This window comes from Saccopteryx leptura, chromosome 6 (genome assembly GCF_036850995.1).
Source record: "Saccopteryx leptura isolate mSacLep1 chromosome 6, mSacLep1_pri_phased_curated, whole genome shotgun sequence".
NCBI lineage: Eukaryota > Metazoa > Chordata > Mammalia > Chiroptera > Emballonuridae > Saccopteryx > Saccopteryx leptura.
The window spans coordinates 20,832,865-20,856,744 of NC_089508.1; the positions used below are offsets into that span (position 1 = coordinate 20,832,865).

A 23,880-nucleotide genomic window follows, 5' to 3' on the forward strand; every position below is an offset into this window, starting at 1 on the left:
GAAGGCTTTGTGCAAACTAGATTTTTAAAAAATTAAAAATTAAGTAGATGGTGTTTTTATAGAATTGGATGTTAATATGATATGCAAAATAGAAATCAGTCCAACTTATTTCCTAACATTGCATCAGGGAACTAACTTTTGGAAGGAACTTTCTAATTAATCATTACATAATGGCATAAGCTTGGAATATCTATGCATTGAAAACTAGGACAAACATGCTAAATTAACACTATTTCATAGAAAGCAGAAACTTTGGCTCAAGTTAGGTTTAGCATTTGAAATAATTTACAAATTACTTCAAATAGTACCTATGTACCCACATACTTTTAAAAACAGCTATTTTGAGAGCTTTTCAACTTAGGAACAGTTCCGTTAAATTCTTTATACATATGCTTCATGAAGAATACACATTCCCCCTCCAAATGTAGTCCTTATGAATACATTAAGTGGTCAGGTTGTGGGTAATTACTTGTGTGTGGGTAAACTCTTTAACTATTTAATAAATGTGTTCTTGTAATTTAGTAGTTAAATCGCCATAGAAAAGATGGTACCCATAGTCGGATATGCTTCCTTCATATATAGAATCAGAATGTTAAAATGAGGCATTGTAGATGCACAGTTTATGCATGAATAATTTAAAGTTTACACAGGCAGATCTGACTAAAAAAGCAAGTTAGTGAGTAGAATAGCAAAGGCAAGAATCTGGTATGTGAATTGTTTTTCTGGTTGTCATAAAAAAGAACAAGCTGTTCTTAATGGCTGTGGTAAGTTGTAGGGAGGAACTCATTATTTGTATTTTTGGCTAGGCAAGGGAACATTTTCTTAGAGGGTTCCGCTATTGCTGGTAGTGATGCCAGTGAATCATTTATTTCTGTTTCAGGTTTGCTTATGAGAGCAAACCATTGGTTTCATTGGGTAGCCAGAAACTTTTACCTTAAGGTATAGAACACAAATAATAACAAAGAATTAAAGAAAGACTTAATCTTAACTGCAATACTCATTAGGATTTATACTGAGGTAGCCCTAGTTTTATCACTCTGACATGTAAACTTCCGTTTGTCTAACATGTTAAAATTAGGATATGAGCAAATTGTTCTGTTTTACAACTTAGTTTTTTAAAAATATATAGCTGTTTCCCTGTCCAGCCCCTCCTTTCCCCCATCTGCAGTGTCAGTTACCAGTGGTCATTCATGGTTTGAAAATATTAAATGGAAAATTCCAGAAATAAATGATAAATTCCTAAGTTTGAAGTCTCCTGGCACTCTGCATTGCCCGGACATGAATTATCCCTTTGTCTAGCTAGCATCCACACTGGGTACTCCACTCTCCTATTATTGATCGTCCCAGTATCGCAATCACAGTGTTTGTGTTCGGGTAACCCTCATTTTACTCACTGGTAGCCCCAGAGCAAAAGAGTGGTGCTTCTGGCAGTTTGAACATGTCAAAGATAAGCCAAAAGAATACTTCCTTTAAGTGAAAAGGTGAAAACTTCTTGGCTTAAAAATGAAAAAAATATTGCATGCTGAGGTTCTGCATACATCTTCTGTCCCTGCAATTGTGGAGAAGGAAAGAGAAAATTGTACTAGTTTTGTTGTTGCACCTCAGACTGCGGCTACAGTGCATGATAAGTGCTTAGTGAAGATGGAAAAGACATCAAATTTATGAGTGGAAATTTGGGGGAATTTTTCAAAAATTAAATTTAAGGGGAAGAGAGAGAGAGACCACATTTGCATAAGCTTTATTGCAGTATATGATTGTAGTTTTATTTTATTATTAGGTGTTAATCTGACAGTGCCTAATTTATAAATTAAACTTTATCATAGGTGTATGCATGTATAGGAGAAAACAGTATATATAGGGTTAATTATTGTTCACGGTCTTAGGCATTTACTGGGGGTCTTGAACCATATCCCCGTGGATAAAGAGGGACTACATTAAACTTTTGAGTGTTTTCACATTATTTTCATTTTATCCTTCTGAAAGCCTCAAGTAATACCAACAATAATAGTAGTTTAAAAACTAAACATCAAGGTTATTTTATTCTGTGTCATACCATTAACTGAGCTGTAGTAGGAGGAAGGAAGTTTTGGGAAAGAGATTAAGCGTACCTGTTCCTCTGGGATTTTGAGACCTGTTATTGTGGGTGTACTAAGAGTTTATTGGGATAATTTTTTTTTTTTAAGTGACAGGAGGGGAATGTGCCCCAATCAGGATCCACCTGGCAGCCTCTGTTTGGGGCTGAAGCTCAAATCAGCCTAGCTATTTTTAGTGCCTGAGGCTGATGTGCTTGGACCAATCAAGCTATCTTCAGTGCTGGAGGCCAACACTCAAACCAATCCAACCACTGGCTGCAGGAGAGGAAGAGAGAGGGGAGGGGGACAATGAAAGGGAGAGAATCAGATGGTTGCTTCTTTTGTGTGCCCTCACTGGGAATCAAACCGGGGGTATCCATACACCAGGTGGACACTATCCATTGAGCAAACCGGCCAGAACCAGGACAATCTTAAAAGTACAGACTGGGTAACAAAACAGAAGTTAGATGATTTTAAAATTTGTATAGTCATTGAGTTCTGCATATATTCAGACAGATGGCTGTAGTGCATATGAATCTCTGAAGTCTAAGATTTAGTGGCAAGGTTATGGATTACAGTAAGGGTTAAACCAAGTAAGGAATATTAGGAACCAGACATAGTAACCCATTAAGTATTGGACCACGTTAGGTGTTTTGACTATAACAACATAGGAAATTATAACTGGAAATTGTATAACCTTGTATGCATAAGGACCGTTTCTGTTTGAGTAGCATTAAATGGTGTTAAAACTTGTATTAAAATAGGCAATCATCAAATAATCCAGTTTAAGGCAAATGATGTTTTCTAGGATGGTTATATCTTTAAAGTTATATCTTCTGAAATAAGTTGTAGAAGCTTTGCACAGTGGCAGGATCGTAGCCAATGAGGTTTATCCGAGGCACGATTATTGCTAATTAAAATAAGTTCTAGATAGTTGGAAAAGTTACTGTTGTATTACATTGAATTTGTGAAAATGTTACACATTTTACTATGTGAAAAAGATCTTTTCCAAAAGTCTTTTTTTCTTTTTAAAGCCTAAATTATACAGATCTGTGATTGAAGATGTTATTAATGATGTGAGAGACATCTTTTTGGATGATGGAGTTGATGAGCAAGTTCTGATGGAACTAAAAACTGTGAGTCCTCTCCCCCTTCTAAAAATATTCTCTTTAGCCAGAGAGTAATCCATAATTTTTCCTGTATTCTAAAATGTGTTTATATTGTACAAATTGAATAAGTTCTTCAAAAAGGATTTTGTGTTCTTGAGTTTCATTCTTTATATTGGCCAACTGTGGCGTTTATCATATATTTTACTTTGGTAGCTAGTCTTCTGTCCTTTGGATGTCCTTAGATTTAAGCAGAAATATTTACTTTTATTTAGCATTTGTGTTTTCTTGGTGGTGTTATTACTCATGAAATTATGGAATATTTTTGTCTTACTGTTCAGGACAGTGGTTCTCAAAGTGTGGTCCATGGACAACTTGGGTTTCCCTCAGGCTTTTTCAGGGGTTTGTAACAGTTTGACCAAATAACAAGTACAAATAACCATAGTTTCTCACATGTTCGAAGTGTGTTCCGTGAAAAAAGTGCTATGTTTAACTCTCAACTCAAATGCACATGTGTTTGTTCTTGAGATAACTATTTCATATGCAGCAGAAGTTATTGATGCATGCTGAGATCACTGTTGATATTAAGAAATACAAGTGTTTGATATTCTGTAATAAAATGTGTTAACATTAAAAAAATTTTTTCCCATTGATTTGAGAGTGAGAGAGAGAGAGAGTAACATTAGCTGATTGTTTCACTTAGTTCCATTTAGTTACACACTTATTGGTGGCTTCTTATATGTGCCCTGACTAGGGATCAAATCTGTGACCTCGGGTACAGGGAGGACGCTCTGGCCAGGACTGAAATATGTTAACACATGTAGTATCTGCATAATTCACTGAACTCATATTTCCAAACGACCATGCATGATGTTGAGAATCCATTCAAAGTGAAAGATGAGTTAATGGTTTTTCATCAAAGAGTATGTCAGGGTCGTTGGTGTATGGTTTCAGATTCTATATTGCAGCTGACTTTTAAGAAGTCATGGCTTAAAATACTTTTTCCTCTCCCAGTTACATAACTCTGGAAAGGCAGATTTTTTTCTTTACACATTAAGTATATTTCAACCAAAATGACAAAGTGAATGCAAAAGCCAATATGAGACTCCAGCTGTTTTTCTTTAAGCCATTTCTCACTAAATTTTATTTGGCCCTTATGGTATTTTCATTAAAAATGTGTTATTTATGGCCCTGGCCGGTTGGCTCAGTGGTAGAGCGTCGGCCTGGCGTGCAGAGGTCCCGGGTTCGATTCCCGGCCAGGGCACACAGGAGAAGCGCCCATCTGCTTCTCCACCCCTCCCCCTCTCCTTCCTCTCTGTCTCTCTCTTCCCCTCCCGCAGCGAGGCTCCATTGGAGCAAAGATGGCCCGGGCGCTGGGGATGGCTCCTTGGCCTCTGCCCCAGGCGCTAGAGTGGCTCTGGTTGCAGCAGAGCGACCCCCTGGAGGGGCAGAGCATTGCCCCCTGGTGGGCGTGCCGGGGGTGGGGGGGTGGGGGGTGGATCCCCCGTCGGGCGCATGCGGGAGTCTGTCTGACTGTCTCTCCCCGTTTCCGGCTTCAGAAAAATACAGAAAAAAAAAATGTGTTATTTATGATAACATGTAATGGTTACATGATTTTTAAATGAATTAGTAAACATATTTTAAAACCTTAGTTCTAATTTCTTAAAAGTTACTTGAGGTCCTCGGTAATTGTTGAAAGTGATCTTGACCAAACATTTTAAAACTGCTGGCTTAGAAATTGAGCTCATTTAGAGCTATGTACCAATAAGTTATCACAGTTTATGAATGCTAAAGAACATTTGTTGTGGTCTTTTTTATCAATTCAATGGAAGTATAATTTAGAAACTTAAAAGCAAGCCTCCCCTTTATGGTGGTGATGAAATATGTTTTAGAGTGTTTTGGCAACTGATTCTGGGCAGCTTCTGTAGTTTTCAGTAAGAACCTGCCCGTGTGAGGAAGGAATAAAACATAGGTTTAAGTATGATGAGCTATTTATCCTGAGAGAAATGTAACGGTTATTAAAACTGAAGAGTAAGGATCTAAAAATACAAGTGAAAGAATGCCGACTTTGAGACGTGAATTGGAAGAAGAGCATCAAGTTACTGGGAGAAATGAATAAGCTTAGTTTGATTCCTTTATGTTACACGGAGTAAATATTTATAATCTTTGTTATGTTCTTATAATTTTATCAGGTGTCCTTGTTCTGTGACCTTATAGAGAAGGTAGAACACTTTTCGGCATAGTCAATCTCAAACACTTTAATTACTCCAGGTCAAACTAGTGGTCAGTCCATATTGTTTGTTATCTACTCTTGCTTTTCACGAAGTCTGGGGAATTGTTTTTTCCTACTGGTCCCAGTAGAATCAAAAAATTAAGAACACAGGGAGTGGGCTGTCTTTGAGACAAACTGCTCCACCTGCATGTTCTTTTTAATTTTATTTAGAAAATTAAATTTAATGGGATGACATTGATCAATAAGAATACATAGGTTTCAGATAAACATTTTCTGTAGCATTTGAACTGTTTATTATGTTGTGCACCCATCACCCAAAGTTAAATAATTTTCCTTCACTGTATATTTGTCCCTCTTTTCTCCTTCCCCCTGGTAACCACTTTGATCTATGTCCATGAGTCTTAGTTTTATATCCCACCTATCTGTGATATTATATAGTTCTATGCTTTTTCTCATTTACTTATTTCACTCAGTAGAATGTTCTCAAGGTCCGTCCATGTTGTCGTAAATGGCAATATGTCGTCATTTCTTTTGGCTGAGTAGTATTCCATTGTATAGATGCACCCCATCTTTATCTAATCCTCAATGGAGGCACACTTTGGTTGTTTCCATGTCTCAGCTGCTGTGAAGAAGGATGGGATAAACACAGGGTGCATGTGTCTTCACATACTAGTGTTTTTGAGTTTTGGGGGTAGATCTCCAGAAAAGGGATTGCTGGGTCATATGGTAGTTCTGTTCTTAATTTTTTGAGGAACCACCATACTTTTTTTCACAATGGGGTGCCAGTCTGCATTCCCACTAGCAGTGAATGAGGGTTCCTTTTTCTCCAAGCCTCTCCAGACAGTTGTTACCTGTCTTCTTGCTAATAGCCCATCTAACAGGTGTGAGGTGGTATCTCATTGTAGTTTTAATTTGTATTTCTCTAATAGCTAATGTAGATGAGCATCTTTTCATATGTCTTTTGGCCCTTTGTATGTCTTCCTGCAAGAACTGTCTGTTCAGGTCGTCTCCCCATTTTTTAATTGGATTGTTTGCTTGTTTGTTGCTGAGCTTTGTGAGTTCTTTATATATTTTGGATAGTAACCCCTTATTGGAGCTGCTGTTTGTAAATATCATCTCCCATTTTCCACCTGCATTTTATATGTATAATGTACAATATATAATTTATAAATAAGTTAATGTTTTATAGGTTGTGCACCATTTTTGTTTGTTTAATAAGGTTTTTAATAATACAAATTATAACTTACTCAACTTTGAATCCCCAGCTCCTACCAGAGTGCCTGACATATGTTATTGCTATTCAGTAAATACTTAATTTAAGCAATAAATTACAAATGTGACTCAGAACCTATCTGAACTAAGTAGTTTAATATTTTTTGTTGTTTTTTAAATGGGTCATACTTTTCTGTTCTGGATGGTAAGTAGATTAAAAATAAAACTGTTAGACTAAAATGAGTTTGTTATTTTAATTCTCTGCACTAGTTTCTTGAGGATCTCATTGAAATTTCTACATTGTGTCCTAGTTTTAACTTTGGACAGCCAACACTCTCTAATAGGACTTTCTGTGGTGAAGGAAATGTTCTGTATTTGTACTCTTCATTATGGTAGCCATTAGACATGTGTGGCCATTTAAAGCACTTGAAATGTGATTAGTGGAACTGAAGTGAATTTTTATCTAATTACAATTAATTTTAATTTAAATTGCTATGTGTGGTTAGTGGCTACTCTGCTGAACCATGCAGGTTTAAACATTCTTGCTAATAAAAAAACTGACTTTGATTTCATATTTATGTTTTGTGAAGAACTTTGTCATTTAGCCCTAGCCCCTCACTCCTTTTTGGCCATTTCACAAACTTTCATTAAAAGCTTCTATTTGGCTTTGAAGGATATATTGCTGAAATAGATTATGAATTAAAATAAGTAATGAGAGTGCATGTAATTTGAAGTTTACCTAGATAATGAAGGAAGGAAGATGATTTTAAAGTTCAATCTCATTCTCAAGACTGTGGACCTTGAACCGTGGAGAAAGAAAAGACATAAAGCATAGTCTTCGTTTTCAGTAAACCTATATATGAATGTAAATTGTGTTTTGGGTTGATGAGTGACTTTGGCTGGGAATGATAATCTAGAAATCCTCTTTAAAGTGAATGATAAAACCATTCTGACTTTTAGACTGTCAGACCTACCCGTATCCAAACAGCAAGCTCCATCGGAGAAGTAAAACATAGCCTTCTTCTCAGTAAATCAAAGTGAGAAGAATTTCCTCAATTGGAGACAAACCTGAAACTCAGTTTATCTGCCTCTAGATCAGCTTTCTCAACCTTGGCACTGCTGTCATTTTGAACCTGTTTAATTCTTTGTTGGAGAGGGCTGTCCTATTCATTGTAGGATGTTAGTGTAACTGGCTTCTGCCCACTAGATGCCAGTAGCACCCCTCAGTTCTGATGACCAAAAGTGTCTCTAGACATTGTCCAATGTTGGGGGGCAAAACCACCCATGACCAAGATTCACTATTCTAAATACACTCTAGTTATATATAATTGTATACTTGGACCATAGCCTTTCTTCTCAGTAAATCAAAGTGAGAAGAATTTCCTCAGTTGGAGACAAATCTGAAACTCAGTTTATCTGCCTCTAGATCAGCTTTCTCAACCTTGGCGCTGCTGTCATTTTGAACCGGTTTAATTCTTTGTTGGAGAGGGCTGTCCTATTCATTGTAGGATGTTAGTGTAACTGGCTTCTGTTGAATAATCTATTATGCCACTTCTTTTGCCTTTGCGGAAGACTCTGTCATTTTTAGGGAGCCATGAAATGCAGTTTTTTAAAGTTTTATCCAGGAGCTAGGTGTTCTATGAAATTAGGAGAATCCTTCAGACTATCTAGCCCAGCATACTGCCAGAGATCAATAGATCTAATCACATCTTAATAGGTAAAAAGAAATAGACTCAGAGGGAATATGCTTTAACATTTAGCGCCTGACCAGGCGGTGGTGCAGTGGATAGAGCGTCGGACTGAGATACGGAGGACCAGGTTCGAGACCCTGAGGTCGCCAGCTTGAGCGCGGGCTCATCTGGTTTGAGCAAAGCTCACCAGCTTGGACCCAAGGTTGCTGGCTCAAGCAAGGGGTTACTCGGTCTGCTGAAGGCCCGTGGTCAAGGCACATATGAGAAAGCAATCAATGAACAACTAAGGTGTTGCAACGAAAAAGTGATGATTGATGCTTCTTGTCTCTCTCCGTTCCTGTCTGTCTGTCCCTATCTATCCCTCTCTCAGACTCTGTCTCGGAAAAAAAAAAAAAGTCATTTAGCAAGTGATAAAGACTTGAATGTAGGCCTTTTGTCATTAAATGACATCAACAGTATTTAGTAAAAAGGAAGGTACCAGAGTTGTGACTAGACCTTTTCTGATAGCAGCAGTACAATTTAGAGACCAGAGACTTGGACCAGAGTTGGGATTATAGTGAGGCAAGAGAGCTAGATGCCTAGGATCCAGAACAAAGGGCCTTCATTGTTCACTCAGGGTCCAGCCCTGACTGCAGATACTGGAGTCACATGCCGAGATTGCATCCCAGTTTTGCATTGGTTGGCGATGTTGGATAAGTTACATAACTTCATGTTCCTTGGGTTCCTTTTTCTGTAAAAAGGAGATAATGATAATGCCTATCTTAAGGATTTTTTGTGTGTGTGAAAAATGAGCCTGTACATAAAAGTATTTACAAAGTAAGAATTCAGCATTAGTCTAGTTATTATGGTGTACAGAGATGCACATCCGAATCATTTGGGAAACAAAATAAATTTTCTTTGTGTCTAATTTTTGAGACCTTGCTGAAGGGCTGCCCGAAACAATAGCTGCTGTTTTAGGGAATAGAGCACTGTACTATATGAGGTAGCCGGTTCAAAACCCTGGGCTTGCCCAGTCAAGGCACATGTGGGAGTTGATGCTTCCTGTTCCTCCCTTCTCTATCTCTGTTCTCTAAAAATAATAATAATAAAAAAGAGCACTGTACTATAAAAATGAGGAGGAAAAAGGATTTTTTCCTATTTTCTATAAGCAAAATAACTAACAATTCAGTATTTCTGGTGGTTTTCAGTAATTTTAATATGATCACCGTTGCCCCAACAGTATTATATTACTTTAAACAGCTAATATTTTAAAAGTAGAATATTTTGCCTGACCGCTGGTGGCTTAGTAGATAAAGCATCGACTGGGAACACTGAGGTCGCTAATGTAAAACCCCAGGTCATTGGCTCTGAACCCCAGCTCATTAGCATGGAGTCACCAGCTTGAGCAGGGGAATTGTTCACATGATCCCTGGCTTGAACAAGGGGACACTGGCTCGCCCCAGTCAAGGCACATATGAGAAGCAATCAATGTACAGCTAAAGTAAAAGCAACTACAAGTTGATGTTTCTTACCCTCTCTATCCCTTCCTGTCTCTCTCTCTCTCAAAAAAAGAATACTTTGATAAGTAAAATTATGTAAAAAATAAAATTGAAAGACAGCCAATGAATCTGCTTACCTGAATGTGTTTCTGCAGAACTTTGGAGAGAGCTGGCAATAGTAAAGCCATGTTATGAACCTTAAAGATATTTAAAGTCATTAAGGTCCCTGAAAATGGCTATAAGAAAATAAATAAATAAAATTGAACACTCAATTAATTTGAACTTATTTGGTATTACAAGCTTAATGTGAAATATTTGGTACTATTTTTTGTATTTTTTACATTACCTAGAACAGTACTTGGTATTTAATAAATACTGGTTCTCGATAGACTGCTCCAACAATACCCTTTCCCCTTGTCTACTCCCAAAGCAGCTGAAAAGGGACACCTTTGGCATTTAGTAGGTTAGAGCCAGGAACGTTTCATTTTCTGTTCACTTCCCAGTGGTGTAGTGTCTTACGCAGTCAAGACTTGCCCTACCCCATGTCAGTAGCATTTGTTTTCCCTTCTCTACTTTGAATTCATGTTGAATGGTAAATTCTGGACCATTTTTTTAGCTCCCGAATAAGACATAATCTCTGCCCTGAATGAGTTCTTTAATAGGGATAGTTGACTTCATATGAAAAGTATAGTAATATTTTTTAAAATAAGAAATATCTCTTAAGGTATAGAGGCAGTTAAGGGTCTTTTTGAGGTTGTGTAACTTTGGCCTTTGTGGTGTTTGGGGAACTATGAAGGGACACTGCCAGTCATACGGAGTGGTTTGCTAAGATTCACACAGAAGAGAAGGAAGCTGTTTTCAGGGAACTGCAAATATATAGTTTAGCACCATAAGGAAATAGTGCAAATTATAGTAACAGTTGGAGAAGTAATGTATACCATGTGGAGCTTGGTCTTTAGAGTGGGAAGGATTATCTGGAGTTCCAGTTAAATTGCAGATTTTTGGACTACTGTTTCAGAGTATGACTCAATAGGGGAGTGGTCTGGTAATTTTATTTGATTGCATTTGCAAAAAATTCAGATTGACTTATTTTTACTTATTTTTAAAAATATTTATTGATTTTAGAGAGAGAGGAAAGGGCAGACAGAGAATAGAGACAAGAAACATCACTCTGTTTCTGTATATGCCTGTCAGGGATTGAACCAGCCTCCTCTGCATATCGGACCAAGTTCTAACCAACTGAACCACGTGGCCAGGGCTTACAATGACTTATTATTATTATTATTATTATTTTATTTATTCATTTTGTAGAGGAGAGAGAGATAAGGAGCAGGAAACATCAGCTCCCATATGTGCCTTGACCAGGCAAGCCCAGGGTTTCAAACCGGCGACCTAAGCATTCCAGGTCGATGCTTTATCCACTGCACCACCACAGGTCAGGCTCACATTGACTTTTAATAATCCATTAAAGGATTGTAATCGCAGTTTGGAAAGCATTGGTGGTTCTAACTTTAGCTTGCATCAGAATAACCCGGACAAGTTATTAAAAGATATTCCTGGCTCTACCCTAAGAGTTGCTGATTCAGTAGGTCTGGGGTGGTGCCTGAGAATTAGTATGCCTAACGACCTGGCCCAACGTTGGGTTTTGAGGACCACTGATTTATAGAGGATCACCTGAAGGACAATTTCCACTAGACTGTAGACTCTGTGGACAAGGATTTTTGTTAGAAATGTTCATTATCTGTTCTCGATGCCACTAACAGTGTCTAGCATATAGGAGATAGTCAATAATTATTTTTAGAATTCATGACTTGATGTGGGGAGCTCAGTCATTACTTTACAGTAATACTTGTGTGGGAGGAAAGGACTTGAACCAGGGCCAGAATAGCAGGAGTAGATTGTAACCAAGCTTCGGAAGGGAAATTGCCAGTAATGATGGGGTTTGGAGGTAGATTCTGACTCAGGTCACTGACTTGGGAGGTTAGGTGAGTAAGTGGTACCAAGCAATTAGCAACACATAATATGTATTCATTTAGTGTTTGCCAATGGCATGGGTGCTTCATGTGATGGGTCATATTGCTGTGGGTAGACCAATTTGAGGTGATAAAACTGAAGTGTTAAATTATAGTTTAAAAGCTATCTTTTTTTTTTTTTTTTTTGGTATTTTTCTGAAGTTAGAAGCGGGGAGATATAGACTCCCGAATGCACCTGACCGGGATCCATCATGCCCACCAGGGGGCGATGCTCTGCCCATCTAGGATGTTGCCCTGTTGCAACTGGAGCCATTCTAGTGCCTGAGTTGGAGGCCACGGAGCCATCCTCAGTGCCCCGGCCAGCTTTGCTCCAATAGAACGTTGGCTGCAGGAGGGGAAGAGAGAAACAGAGAGAAAGGAGAGGAGGAAGGGTGGAAGAAGCAGTTGGGTGCTTCTCCTGTGTGCCCTGGCTGGGAATCAAACTCGGGACTCCTGCATGCCAGGCTCATGCTCTACCACTGAGCTAACTGGCCAGGGTCTAAAAGCTTTCTTTTGTATTTTTCTGAAGCTGGAAACGGGGAGAGACAGACAGACTCCCGCATGCGCCCGACTGGGATCCACCCAGCATGCCCACCAGGGGGTGATGCTCTGCCCCTCTGGGGCGTCGCTCTGTCGCGACCAGAGCCACTCTAGCGCCTGGGGCAGAGGCCAAGGAGCCATCCCCAGCGGCCGGGGCATCTTTGCTCCAATGGAGCCTCGGCTGCGGGAGAGGAAGAGAGAGACAGAGAGGAAGGAGAGGGGGAGGGGTGGAGAAGCAGATTGGTGCTTCTCCTGTGTGCCCTGGCCGGGAATCGAATCCAGGACCTCTGCACGCCAGGCCGACGCTCTACCACTGAGCCAACCGGCCAGGGCCTAAAAGCTTTCTTAAAGCACTAATTAATAGTACAGTCTTTTCATCTTGATTTTTGGCTCACTAAAAGCTAGGTTTTATAGAACACATTAGGCGCCTATTGGTACTGTGTGCTGTGCTAGGTGCCCGCTTTACAGAGATGAGCCAGGCACAACTCAGCTCTCAGAAAATATAGTCCTTTGTGACCCTAGGAAGAATTCTAGCTGTTTTTCGTCTGGGATTTACAGAGACTTCAATTTATTAGCTGGAAGTAAGTTTAGAAGTATTATCTTGTCCTCTTTTAGATGAGGAAAATGTCCAACAAAGATAAATGATTTGTCCACAAAGCCAGTTAGTGACCAAACCAGAACTAACTGGGTTCCTGTCTTCTGGTGTAATGTCTAAGATTACCACCACCATAATTATAACAACTAGCATTTATTGATCACTGACTTTATGCTAGTTGTGATAAATGTTTTGTATAGATGTATTATTTAGGCCTTACAAGAATTCATGAGGTAGATATTGTTCTGTCTATGAAGAACAATCTTTAGGCAAGACTAAACTGAGCCTGCAGGGGAATGATTGCTCTCAGAAATTCACCTTTAGTTTACGTTTTTATTAAGTCATTAGAGACATGCTGAAATTGTTCGTGGCATGTAGATACAAATATATAATTTCTAGAACAGGTGGAAGTGTCAGGAGATTATAAAAAATCCCTGTAAGTATGGCAAACGGAGCTTCTGGAAAAATCCGATAGAAGCCTCAGGTGATTTAGGTAATATCTCAAGATTAGATTCTAGGGAAGAAAACAAGGTATGTGTAGATACTTGTTTATAAAGTGACTGAATATAATTTTATATGTTTAGGAACAGTTTGTGATTTCCTTGGGCAATTTCTTTTTTTTTTTAATTTTTTAAAAAATATTTTATTGATTTTTAGAGAGAGGGGAGAGAGAGAGAGAGAGAGAAGGGGGAGGAGCAGGAAGCATCAACTCCTATATGTGCCTTGACCAGGCAAGCCCAAGGTTTCGAACCGGCAACCTCAGTGTTCCAGGTCGATGCTTTATCCCACTGCACCACCACAGGTCAGGCCTCGGGCAATTTCTTGTAAGGGTTGAGGCTCTCCAGATTGCATGTTACCTCGTGGAGAAGAAATGTGTTGAGAAGGATGGAGTAGTTATATTTTCTTTTTCTTCTTCCTTTTGCTTACTTCTGATTTATTTTTCCTCATCACAGAAATTGTCTAAGGATGAGATGAGGAAAATGGAAGTGGCTAAGCAAACAGATTGTCAATCCTTGTCATAGTGGGAGAGGGAAGGCAACTTCAAGATGGGTAGAGAGTTGAGAATACCTCTAAAAACATTAGGCATTTTTGTTTCTTTTTCCTTATATAGGATTGGACAGATGGAAAGTTGAGCTTTTATTTTTTAAAAAAGGTTTTTTTAAGTGTTTATTGATTTTAGTGAGAGAAAAAGAGAGAGAGAACATTGGTCTGTTCCTGTATGTGCTCTGACCGGGGATTGAATGGGCGACTCTGTGCTTCAGGATGGTGCTCTGACTGAGCTATCCAAGCAGTGCTTACATTTTTATATATTGATTTTAGAGTGAGTGGGGAGAGAGAAAAACACTGATTTGTTCCACTTATTTATGCATTTATCAGTTTTATTTTAGAGAGAGAGAGAAAGGGAGAGAGATGAGAAGCATCAACTTGTATTTGTGGCACTTTAATTGTTCATTGATTGCTTCCCATAGGTGCCTTGACCGGGGGGAGGAGGGGGGCTCAAGCTGAGCCAGTGACTCCTTGCTGAAGCCAGTGACCGTGGTATCATGTTGATGATATCATGCTCAAGCCAGCGATCCTACACTCAAGCTGGCGGCCTCTGGGTTTTGAACATGGGACCTCAGCTTCCCAGGTTGACGCTCTGTCCACTGTGCCACCACTGGGCAGGTCTTGTATGTTGGTTGATTCTTGTATGTGCCCTGTCTGGGGATTGAACTCGCAACCTGGGTGTATCAGGACGACACTAACCAACTGAGCTACTGGGTCAAGGCTTAAATTTGGGCTTTTCTAATTTGAGGATTGCCTCTAAAATGTTTCTCATTGTTTATATCAGGAGAGGATATATTTATGTTCTGTATGTTATTTAAAAGTTAGAAAACTTTGTGTTAAGGAAAAATTTCCATAAAAATAGTTAATAGATTTGATATAAAAATTTTTTTGATTACTAAAAATTTGCTTTTATTAAAATCTGCCTGATAGCTAAAGAACTATCATAGAAAGTTTGTTGAAGACATAAAAAGAAACAAAAAAAATTTTTTTCAGTACTCTAAGGTAGCAAAAAAATGAGGTTTGATACTTAAAAAGTTAGTTTTTATTATTGCATACACTTGCATAAAGATTAGTGATCGGTTGATTTTTGTGATTGTATCAGTTTTGAAAATGGAAGGATTTTACAAACAGACTAATCAAATATGTTATGTCCATATGTCTGCAGTTATCTTCCCTGACTTTTCACTTAGAAATCTTGAATGTTCTTTGCCTTAGTTGTGGGAGAGTAAACTGATGCAGTCCAGGGCAGTAGACGGATTTCACTCGGAAGAGCAGCAGCTTTTATTGCAAGTCCAGCAGCAGCACCAGAGCCAGCAGCAGCAGCACCACCACCACCACCAGCAAGCCCCGCCGCAGCCCGCCGTGCCCCAGCAGGCGCAGACGCAGCAGGTGCTCATTCCCGCCTCGCAGCAGGGTGAGCCTGGCCACTTTCCCTACTCACCGCTTGGCAGTGAACTTGGTCATTTTCAGAGAAGAGAAGTACTCTGGGGTTTTTCTTTCTGTTAGTTGAGGAGGGTATATGTATTAACTAATTTGATTAACATGTAGATCCTATTTGTATAGTAATAAATAATTCATTAATTGAAACCCTAACATACTTATATATTATATGTATGTTAATACTTCTTTTGAGAAAGCTACATAATGGTGATTTTCTGAAATAAGTCAAATCCATAAATGTTTATTTACTAAGTGTTTCGATGTTTTATGCAGTAAAATCATTATCTGCTTTCTTTATGAAACGGATTTGTTCCATCAAAGATATATTTGTGTTTAGTCTTTATAAATATATAGGTATCTTAACTATTGGAGGATTTTTGTAACTATACTTTGGCAATCTAAAAATCAGTTCCATAGTAATTTGTATAAGTCTAAATTGAATTAGAGTTCTTTTAAGTGAAGAGTAGTATACCGGTATAATATATCTTAATTTATATTACTTGATTTAAAGGTAAGAAAAAACAAGTAGGTACTTAAAGTCTGTGTCCATACTGCTTTATACTCTGTAAGTCATTTTAAAGGTTTTGTTTCATGGAAACCTTACAAAGGCTTTGTGAAGTAGCTCTTACAACATTTCAAAGCCGAGAAATATCTGGGCCCTGAAAAGGTTAAAAAGCTTGCTTCATTATACATATAGTACGCATTTTTTATCATGACAGACATCTAGAGTAGTCCTCCATTATAACATTTGGCTTTCCACAATTTCACTTACTTTCGGGCAACTGTGGTTCGAAAGAATTAAATGGAAAATTCCAGAAATAAGTAATTCACAAGTCTTAAATTGTGTGCTACTGTGAGTATCATGATGACAACTAGAGCTGTCCTGCTTTGTCCTGTCTGGGACGTGAAGCATTTCTCTGTCTGGTGATCCATGCTCTATATGCTGGACACGTAGTAGCCCTCGTCAGTTATCAGATCGTATCCCCGAAGACGAGGGTGCACTGCTGTATTCGGTTATAAAACTTCCTGGGCATTCGAGTTTTGTAAATCTTGTTACTGAAGAAAGGAATGACAATAAATGGAAAGATTATTTTAAAGTAACTGTTTAGTTACCTGTTTGCCTCATTTGAGAGTGTATCGATGGCAATGCATAGGAGAAATGTCTATTTGGATTATTATACTGTATATCAAATAAGATTTCTAATATTCTATACTTTGTGTCAGATAATGTTATCTTTTTCATCTGTTGATGACTGTTCCTCCTGTTGCCTTCAGGCTTGGCACTAGGATTTTAGGTCATCATACATTAAAATGTGATTTTCTTCACTCAGAGAATGTTAGGGTAATGGGATTATCTGTTCATTCTCTGAAATTTGCGGGATCAAACAGTTTCTTTTACACTTACGTAATGTTGCCTTATTTTTGATTGGTATTTTTAAGGTTGATAGAAGTAATTAAGATTCTGTCAAGTGTCAAATTGAGAGAAAAGGGCTATGTAGATGTAAAAAAAGCTACCGTAGTTTTAACTTTTTGAGCTCACTCTTCATGGGTTAATAACTCATCCCAACAGTAATGTTTTGTCAATAAAATTATTCTAAGTTTGCAAGACAGTTTCCAGTTGAATGCACATAAATACATATGTTTAAGGTGATAGGTATCCTGCTACTTCTTGTCCCCAGGTTCCTTTGAGTCACCAGGTATTGTTACTCATCTTTTTTTTTTTTTAATTGATGTTTTCCAGCAGAAGATATTATGGCAGTTGTTATTTATTATGGAAATTTATAGCATTTTGAGATAACAGGTGGTTGAGAGCAACTGAATGGAGAAAATGTGGGAAGTATGGAAGAGTTTTCAGCATTGTCTAGCATTCTGGGGATTATGAACTAGCCTCATGGCTCATTGCGTGTGTGCTTTTGTTTTAATAGCTGCAGCGCCGCAAGTTATTGTTCCTGACTCTAAGCTGATACAGCATATGAATGCATCAAACATGGTAAGATTCAAAACATAGCACTGTTTGGTCAACGTATTCTAACCCAAATTGTGATCCTGTTTAGGTAGATTTTACATTAGCAAAGTTTATTTCAAAGCTTGAGCAAAATGGCTATTTTATTTGGTTTCCTAAATACTGGATTTAGAAGCAAATCTAAAGGTTAACTTGATACTTAGACATTGAAGTTCATAAAATTATACAATTTTCTGTTGAAAATACCAGAAGAATAATACTTTGTGGGAGTTATTTCAATCTCTGAGGTTTTTGGAAAAGAGGTTTAGGGGACCTGCCAACCATATTATGCCAAGTATTGTTCATTTGCAAAAGATCCTTTAAGATCCATTAATTGCAAGAGGTAAGGATGCTAAGAATTAAAAACTTAAAAATTTTTTTTAAGTAGTTCAAGGTAACTATTTTTAAGATCAAACATTAAAAAATTTTGCCAAATTTTAACAATAGTATATAGCCTAATAACTTTTATTACAATATATAAATCGCTACTTTAAAATGCATTTTAACCAGTTGTATTTATTGTACATTAGACTTGAGATATTTCTGAGGGATATCTACTGACCTTCATAGGCAGTCAAGCTTTCTTTTTTTTTTTTTTAAAGATTTTATTTATTCACTTAGGAGAGAGAGAGAGAGAGAGAGAGAGAGAGAAAGAAAGGGGGGGAGGAGCAGGAAGCATCAACTCCCACATGTGCTTTGACAAGGAGAGCCCAGGGCCTTGAGCTGGAGATTTCAGTGTTTCAGGTCGACACTTTACCCACTGCACCACCACAGGTCAGGCGTTAGTCAAATTTTCTTATTTTACTTAGGACATATAATATTTCCCATCAGATGTAGTATGGTATAACAGTAAAATTGAAAGAAGCTTTCAGGCCCTGGCCGGTTGGCTCAGCGGTAGAGCGTCGGCCTAGCGTGCGGAGGGACCCGGGTTCGATTCCCGGCCAGGGCACACAGGAGAAGCGCCCATTTGCTTCTCTACCCCTCCGCCGTGCTTTCCCTCTCTGTCTCTCTCTTCCCCTCCCGCAGCCAAGGCTCCATTGGAGCAAAGACGGCCCAGGCGCTGGGGATGGCTCTGTGGCCTCTGCCCCAGGCGCTAGAGTGGCTCTGGTCGCAACATGGCGACGCCCAGGATGGGCAGAGCATCACCCCCTGGTGGGCAGAGCGTCGCCCCTGGTGGGCTGCCGGGTGGATCCCGGTCGGGCGCATGCGGGAGTCTGTCCGACTGTCTCTCCCTGTTTCCAGCTTCAGAAAAATAAAAAAAAAAAAAAAAAAAAAAAGAAAGAAAGAAAGAAGCTTTCAGAACCTTAGAAAATATTTGCCTATATTCTTAAAGATAAAAAAACAACAACAAAAAACAGTAGGATAGTTGTACTAGCCCTTTCTCATAGCCCTGTGCTGATTAAAATATATTGACTTTTAGTGGTATCTCAGCTCTGACATTTTTTTTCTAATTCAGCCAGATTTTTATGTAAAGATAAGAATCATTATTTTAAAAAAGATCTTTTAATCTAGTGTTGGCAATGAGATACTTTTTCAGATCCAGTTTTTTTTTGTTTTTGTTTTTGTTTTTCATTTTTCCGAAGCTGGAAACGGGGAGGCAGTCAGACAGACTCCCGCATGCGCCCTACCGGGATCCACCCGGCACGCCCACCAGGGGGCGATGCTCTGCCCATCTGGGGCGTCGCTCTGTTGAATCCAGAGCCATTCTAGTGCCTGAGGCAGAGGCCACAGAGCCATCCCCAGCGCCCGGGCCATCTTTGCTCCAACGGAGCCTTGGCTGCGGGAGGGGAAGAGAGAGACAGAGAGGAAGGAGAGGGGGAGGGGTGGAGAAGCAGATGGGCGCTTCTCCTGTGTGCCCTGGCCGGGAATCGAACCTGGGACTCCTGCATGCCAGGCCGACGCTCTACCACTGAGCCAACCGGCCAGGGCCCCAGTTTTTTTTTTTTTTTTTTAACGAAAAAGCAGCATTTTAAAAAAATCACTTCTATTTGCTGAGTAATGAGTAGTGAGCCTCAGAGCTCATTTGTGATTTATAAACCAGATGGGAAGCAAAGCTCACCTACTAGACTTCTTTATATATACCAGCCTTACAAATTATAGCTTGGCAGAATTGCAGAGTTTACATGGTAGTAGAAACTGCAGTTTTAAAATTCATGAAAAATCAGGGATCTCTTATTTGTACTTTCAGTTCAAGTTGTTGGAATCAGTTCTTCTGTATGAAAATCATAAAATCCTGTGCCTAGTATTTCTCACAAGAATTTTTATTCAGAAAAATTTATTTCAAGTCTAAGGCCTCACATTTCTTTTTTTATTTTTATTTTTTTGTATTTTTCTGAAGTTCGAAACGGGGAGGCAGTCAGACAGACTCCCGCATGCACCTGACTGAGATCCACCCGGCATGCCCACCAGGGGGCGATGCTCTGCCCAACTGGGGCGTCGCTCTGTTGCAACCAGAGCCATTCTAGCACCTGAGGCAGAGGCCATAGAGCCATCCCCAGCGCCTGGGCCAACCTTGCTCCAATGGAGCCTTGGCTGCGGGAGGGGAAGAGAGAGACAGAGAGGAAGGAGAGGGGGAGGGGTGCAGAAGCAGATGGGCACTTCTCCTGTGTGCCCTGGCCGGGAATCGAACCCGGGACTCCTGCACGCCAGGCCAACGCTCCACCACTGAGCCAACTGGCCAGGGCCTCACATTTCTTTTTAACCTTCACCCTTAAAAAACAAAGTCTTATCTGACTGGTGGTGGTGCAGTGGGTTGAGCGTCAGCCCTGGACGCTGGGAGCCCAGTTTGAAACTCCAAGGTCTTGAGAGTACAGGCTTGCCGGTTTGACTGCAAGGTCACCAGAATGAGCGTAGGCTCAACACCACGAGATCCCAAGGCCGCTGGCTTGAACCCACAGGTCTAAGTCTCTGGCTTGAGCCCAGGGTTGCTGGCTTGAGCAAAGGGTCACTGGTTTGGCTTGAGCCTGCCCCCGGTCAGGCATGTATGAAAAGCACCCATGATTTGATGCTTCTCATCTCCCTGCCCTGCCACCGCCATCTCTCTCTCTTTCCGTCTCTCAAAATAAATAAATGACTTAAAAAAATGTCTTACTGTAGGGTTCATATTGCAGTTGGTACTATTGAGACAATTTCCTAGAGAATAACTTGTGTCATTTTAAAACAGAAATTTGTTAAAATCACTTGCAGTAGGCCCATTTAATTTTGAATGACTATACGTGTTGTGAGAGAGAATGTGTTTAAATTTTTTTTAAAGTGATTTTTGGTGAGAGGAAAGGAGAGAGAGAGAGAGAGAAACTTAGAAACTCCAATTTGTTGTTCTACTTATTCATGCCGTAGTTCATTGATCCTTGTATGTGCCTTGACCGGGGATCTAACCTGCAACCTCAGCATGTAGGGACGACACTCGAACCAGAACCAACGAAGCTACCCTCCCAGGGCCGAGAATGTATTTAAAGAGACCTGGGTAAAATCGGTGGCCTGTCTCTTACTGATTTGTTACATCTACTTGATTCTAAAGAGCATGTGCGTTTAGCAGATCAGAGGTCAGAAACTGAAATCAGGATTAGCATTTATGTGTATTTTAGCATTTTACTTGATGTCTTCAGTGTTTGCTCCATGTATTTTGCATGTTCTAAAACAATCAGTATAAGCTCTTTAGAAAAGTTTTTTTGAGTTTTTGTTTGCGTTATCATTTCTGGTTTAAAGATATTCATTAAAATAGTTTTGATTTTTTTTAATAGCTCTCTCTGCTTTGTAAAGGAACATAAATAAAGATCATGTGATTTCATAAATACATGGGGTCGTGTTATGAGGGAGAAGGCTATTTCAGGGAACTCAGAGAACAGTACTTACATCAGACCAGCTTTGCAAGTTTTTCTTTTTTAATAAAATGATTGCTGTACTGCAGTTATTATGGTAGGGTTATTTCATAAAATACTAGAAGAAATTTTCAGTAGCCATTAATAAAAGATGGTTTCTGTATGGTACATCACTCAACAAATACTTATTAATAGCCACTTGAATGTGCAGAGGTGTGTGCAGGTGATGAATATGCCATATGCTTTATAGAAACTACTCAGTTTCCCTGTAAAAAGATATATTCATCTTATAAAATATGAATTATAGGTAATTAATATTTCTAAATAATATTTCTCAGCAATAAGTGATTGTTAATATGTTCCTGAAACATAGGTTACCTTTCATTTGCCTATATAAGCTAGATTTATTTGAAATGGGGTAGTTGGGTATCTTGCATTTCATAGAGAGCCTGGAGGGCTATAGATGGATTCTGGGACTGGTGGGAATTTCAGGCTTAAGATGTCATAGTTACTGAGGTCTACCAAATGGTAACAAGAAGCACATTTTCTTGGAAAGCTGTACCTAGAGTTTGTATAGATAGTGGGTGCATCATTAACCTACTTGAGTTAATTTTCCAAGTTTTGTTCACTTCTGCTTAGCATCTTCTAGGCAGTTTATTATTTCTTCAAGCTTATTCAAATAGAGGTGTTTCTTAAAAATGTTTCTTAAAAACTCAGTCTAGGTTGGACTGAGTTTTATGAAGACTTGGTACCTTAAAAATGATTGACGGGGTAAGGGAAAAACTACCTATATATACACAATAGTTATAGTGAGATACATGGAAATGCTTTGAGCACAAGATTAAAAACATTAAGAATTTGGTGTAAGGTTCTGGCCGGTTTGCTCAGTGGATAGAGCTTCGGCCTGGTGTATGGAAGTTCCAGGTTCAATCCCCCCCAGTCAGGGCACACATGAGACGCGACCATCTGCTTCTCTTCCGCTTCCTCTCCCCCTTCTCTCTCTCTTTCCCTTTTGTAGCCAGTGGCCTGATTGGTTTGAGCATCTGCTCCAGACACTGAGGATAGCTTGGTGGTTTTGAGCATTGGCCCCAAATGGGCTTTGCCAGGTGGATCCCAGTCAGGGCGTGTGTGGGAGTCTGTCTCTATCTCCCCCCCCACCTCACTTAAAAAAAATGTGCCGTTCTTCTGGAGGAACGGGAGAAGTCTCCTGGAGCAGGAAAATCAAGAATTAACTCGAGATTTAAAGAAATTTAGAATTCAATCCCATGTATAATTTTGTAATTTAAATGTCAGGTACTATGTTTTAAAGTGTAGAAATTAAAGTTTGTGAGTTCTTTTAAGTTCTTAAGGTATTTATATATTAATAAAACTATTAATGTGTTTTACCTGGTATAACGCCAGGATTGTCACCTTATGGCATCTTAGAATTGCCAGCTATACTCCAGATGCAGTCTTCTGATACCAAGTTTTCTGTAGAGATTTCTTGATTCTAATATAAGATTAAAATATTAAGATTTCTAAAATAAAGATATTTCTAATTTTGCCTCAACTATATTAATGTACAATAAGGTTTGGGAGTAAGGAATCAGAGTAGGAAAGGAAATAATGGAATGGATGTTTTGTATATTGTACGGCTTTATTAGTGTGGCTGAGATTTTTCTTAGAGCACATTCTCCAGGGAAAAACAAACCAATTATGTTATTCTACTTAATTGCCTGAAATAATTAGGTAGGATATTTAGGCTAGGTGGTCTTTATTGTACCATTTTATAATTAGAACTTTTCATTGTTGTATATAATAAACGGTAAACTTCAAATGCTGTGAAAATATAGCAAAGATGAACTGAGGTCCTGTTAATGCATATAGATGGTGTTGAGTTTTTTCTTTGTTTTTCAGAGTGCTGCTGCTACTGCTGCTACCTTGGCACTCCCCGCAGGTGTGACTCCTGTTCAACAGATATTAACAAATTCAGGTAATTAGAAATAATATAAACATCATGTATGCATAACTAAGAAAATTGTATCTAGCCTTTGTTTTTGTCTTCATTGAAAGTTATAAAATCTTAACATTTCTTTTACCACTTAGCTTAGGTTATTAAGATTTTCGAGGGCTATAGCACTTTAAGCTGTAATCATTTTTGAGGGTGCAGAAGAAAGGATGAGAATTGCACTTGAGCTTTTGATCCATGAATTAAAATTCTGTTATTGAAAGAAGTATGATTATATAGCAGTGCTTATTTACCTAGTTTTTTGATGAATGCTTTTAACCTTCAGATTAGTTAAACTTGAGTCGTTTGAACTAATTTGTGGTTATCAAACTGAATGCTTAATCCTTTTAGGATTTTAAGAGCAAGTTTGTTGCATTCTATTTTACATAGTATGTCTATGCAGACTGACAAAAATTACTGGGATTTTTGGCATCATGTTTGAGAATTTATATGGATTTTAAGTATTTTCTCTATAATCTTAATTATATAATTTATTATTTTAATTTCTAAATTTGTGAAGCACAAACTTCACAAATCTCGCTACATTTTAATAAAATATAATTGTTCACTTTTTAATTCAAGATTCTGAGTCATTTAAAAGAACATTCAAGGATTTAACTTTATATGTATAAGCTGGTTATACCATT

General features: G+C 38.7%; 1 protein-coding gene, 3 non-coding genes and 1 pseudogene across 4 annotated transcripts in view; all 5 read left to right on the forward strand.

Moving 5' to 3' along the window:
• Positions 1–23,880, forward strand: part of GTF2A1 (general transcription factor IIA subunit 1) — a 47,094-nt gene that overhangs the window by 2,148 nt on the left and 21,066 nt on the right. The window contains exons 2-5 of the mRNA XM_066342519.1: positions 3,107–3,208; positions 15,202–15,400; positions 17,352–17,416; positions 23,143–23,218. Coding sequence (XP_066198616.1) covers positions 3,107–3,208; positions 15,202–15,400; positions 17,352–17,416; positions 23,143–23,218 — 442 coding nt within the window. The remainder of the gene's footprint in view (positions 1–3,106; positions 3,209–15,201; positions 15,401–17,351; positions 17,417–23,142; positions 23,219–23,880) is intronic.
• Positions 2,926–3,055, forward strand: LOC136377737 (U4 spliceosomal RNA; annotated as a pseudogene).
• On the forward strand, positions 9,906–10,036 carry LOC136377958 (small nucleolar RNA SNORA33). The gene has a single exon (XR_010746556.1). It is a non-coding gene; the product is annotated as a small nucleolar RNA SNORA33 (small nucleolar RNA).
• Positions 16,674–16,817, forward strand: LOC136377976 (small nucleolar RNA SNORA79). Its single transcript, XR_010746570.1, has one exon. It is a non-coding gene; the product is annotated as a small nucleolar RNA SNORA79 (small nucleolar RNA).
• TRNAA-AGC (transfer RNA alanine (anticodon AGC)) lies at positions 18,301–18,377 on the forward strand. Its single transcript has one exon. It is a non-coding gene; the product is annotated as a tRNA-Ala (tRNA).